The 2,558-nt window shown below is 50.5% G+C and overlaps 1 protein-coding gene across 1 annotated transcript; it reads right to left on the bottom strand.

Moving 5' to 3' along the window:
• Positions 1-80: 80 nt before the first annotated feature.
• On the bottom strand, positions 81-1,724 carry ENH_00036230 (hypothetical protein, conserved; the record flags this gene model as incomplete). Its single annotated transcript, XM_013580444.1, has 4 exons — positions 81-131; positions 239-514; positions 1,084-1,133; positions 1,474-1,724. Coding segments are annotated over 4 exons (628 nt in total), but the record flags the coding sequence as incomplete, so codon positions are not given.
• Between the last annotated feature and the right edge of the window lie 834 nt (positions 1,725-2,558).

Here is a 2,558-nt window from a genome sequence, read left to right as displayed (position 1 = left end):
AAACCCTAGGCCCCAACCCCAAACCCTAAACCCTAAACCCTAGGCCCCAACCCCAAACCCCAAACCCTAAACCCTAAACCCTAAACCCTAGACAACCCCAAACCCTCCGCCACCTGCACACCACCTGCGCGCTGCGCGCACCCCCACCACACCCCACCCAAACCCCAAACCCCAAACCCCAAACCCCAAACCCCAAACCCCAAACCCTAAACCCTAAACCCTAAACCCTAAACCCTACGATGAGGTGGGTAATGCCCTCCAAGTCAATAATGTCTCTGTCTCCGTCGAGGGCCCCCCCCGGCCAAACATGGGCTGCAGGAAGTTTGCAAAGAGAGACCCAGTGGGGCCCCAGGAAAGAAAGCATAAGATTATGAATTTGCTGCTGCAGCGCAGCAGCAGCAACTTTGCTGCCTTCCACGAAAACCTCTGCTGCAGCACCTGCTGCTGCTGCTCCCGCTGCAGCACCTGCTGCAGCAAACCCTCCGCAGCCCCCCACCAACGCGTTCCAGTCCGCCTGCAAACAAACCCTAAACCCTAAACCCTAAACCCTCGTCCTGGGTCTTGCGCGCCGCAGCTATCTTTCCGCCGCTCCACGCAAACCCTAAACCCCAAACCCTAAACCCTAGACCTGGTTCTTCACCGCCAAAGCGGTCTTTGCGCAGCTAACGGAGCTTCCCTCGAGGGTTTAGGGTTTAGGGTTTGGGGTTTGCGGGCGCGGGGCCTGGCCCCGCCGGCGCGTGCGCGCCGGCCGGCAGGGTTCAGGGTTTAGGGTTTAGGGTTTAGGGTTTAGGGTTTGCCTTGAGCTCAGGGGGCATCTTGCGGAGGTTGAGGACCTGGGCCTTGATTAGGGTTTGGGGGGTTTGCTGCTCCTCTAAACCCCCGACTATCCAACTTTTTAATTCTATTTTTGCATCAGGGTTGTAAACCCTAAAAAACCTTTCGGGGCCAATTCGGTAACTCAGCAGCAAACAGTAGTGCGGCAGACAAAGCCCGCGAAACGCCTTCGAGCCTTGCAGCGAGCCTGCAAACCCTAAACCCTAAACCCTAAACCCTAAACCCCAAACCCCAAACCCTAAACCCTACAGCCTCAGCGCTGAGCGCTGGGGGGATCCAGCGGTAACGCACACACGCGGCTGAGACGCATACAAGCAGCTGTGGCCGCATGCAACCCCCAAACCCTAAACCCTAAACCCTAAACCCTAAACCCTAAACCCTTAGCCCTAAACCCTAAATATGAAAAGACACAAGAGAGCCCTGCAACGTCATGTATGCGTAAACGCATGCATGCACACCTTAAACCCCAAACACTCAACCCTAAACCCTAAACCCTGAGCCCAAAACCCTAAACCCTAAACCCTAAACCCTAAACCCTCGGCGCACAAAAGAAGGCTCTGGGGGAGGTGAGGGCGATTTGCCTGCGTTTGAAGGGCGGGCGTTTTTCTGTTTTATAAATTTCACAAAAGTTGGCAAGACATTCATCATAGAATTTATTATTGAAGCTGCTGCTGCTGCTGCTGCCGCTGCTGCTGCTGCTGCTGCTGCTGCTGCTGCTGCTGCTGCTGCTGGAGGCGATGCTGCTGGTGTCGGCAATGCTGGCGCTGAGGACAGACCTGCGCTGCTGCTGCTGCTGCTGCTGCTGCTGCTGCTCTGTCTCCTTTTGCTGCAGATAAGAGACCAGGGGCTGCAGCACATCAACCCCCAACTTGGCCACTTCTGCTGCTTCGCTAAAAGATAATGGAATGGAATTAAATAAATTATTTGAAAATGAAAAAAATGAAAACTGCGACAAAAAATGCGGAGGCAGCGCCCGCGCTTCCTCCAGCTGTACGTACAGACACCCCACACGCAGCAGTACAGACACTCCAAATTCTTTTTCATTTCTTTTCTTTCTTTTCTTCTTTTCTTTTTCTTTCTTTTCTTTTTCTTTCTTTTGCTTTCTTTGTTTCAATAAAGAAAGAAAAAGAAAAGAAGAAATAAAAGAAATAAAAAAAAAGAATTTGGAGTTGTTTTTTCTTTTTTCTTTCTTTTGACTCCATTTACCTCCTTCGGAAGAAAAAATAAATTTTAAAAAAGTAAAAGACAAAAAGAAATAAATAAAACAAACATCAGATAATCCAAAATGAAAAAAAAAGCTAAAAGGAGACAAAAAAGAAAATAAAAAATAAAAGGAGACAAAAAACCCGCGATGGAGGCGCAGCCCAAGCACCTACCGCAGGCAACGAGGGTTTAGGGTTTAGGGTTTAGGGTTTTGTGATTTGTGGTCAGCGTTTTTGTGGTTTGTGGCTTAGTGCTTCCTGCTTAGTTTTTGGCGTCACGTGTCAGTGTGTACTGTTCAGTGGTTAGGGTTTAGGGTTTAGGGTTTAGGGTTTAGGGTTTACAAACAGCAGCGGAGGGTTTGCGGGGTCCAGCACGTGAAACAGAAGAGTCCCTTCGTTCAAGTTCTCCAGACTGCCAAAGACCTTAGGCTTGTGGAGTGGGTGGGTTGGGTTGGGGGCGCGGGTTAGGGTTTAGGGTTTAGGGTTTAGGGTTTAGGGTTTAGGGTTTACAAACAGCAGCGG

The sequence above is a fragment of the Eimeria necatrix genome, genomic scaffold (genome assembly GCF_000499385.1).
Source record: "Eimeria necatrix Houghton genomic scaffold, Enh_scaff2656, whole genome shotgun sequence".
Lineage (NCBI taxonomy): Eukaryota > Apicomplexa > Conoidasida > Eucoccidiorida > Eimeriidae > Eimeria > Eimeria necatrix.
Note: the sequence above shows the minus strand (reverse complement) of the source record. Positions and strands in the feature narration are given on the sequence as shown.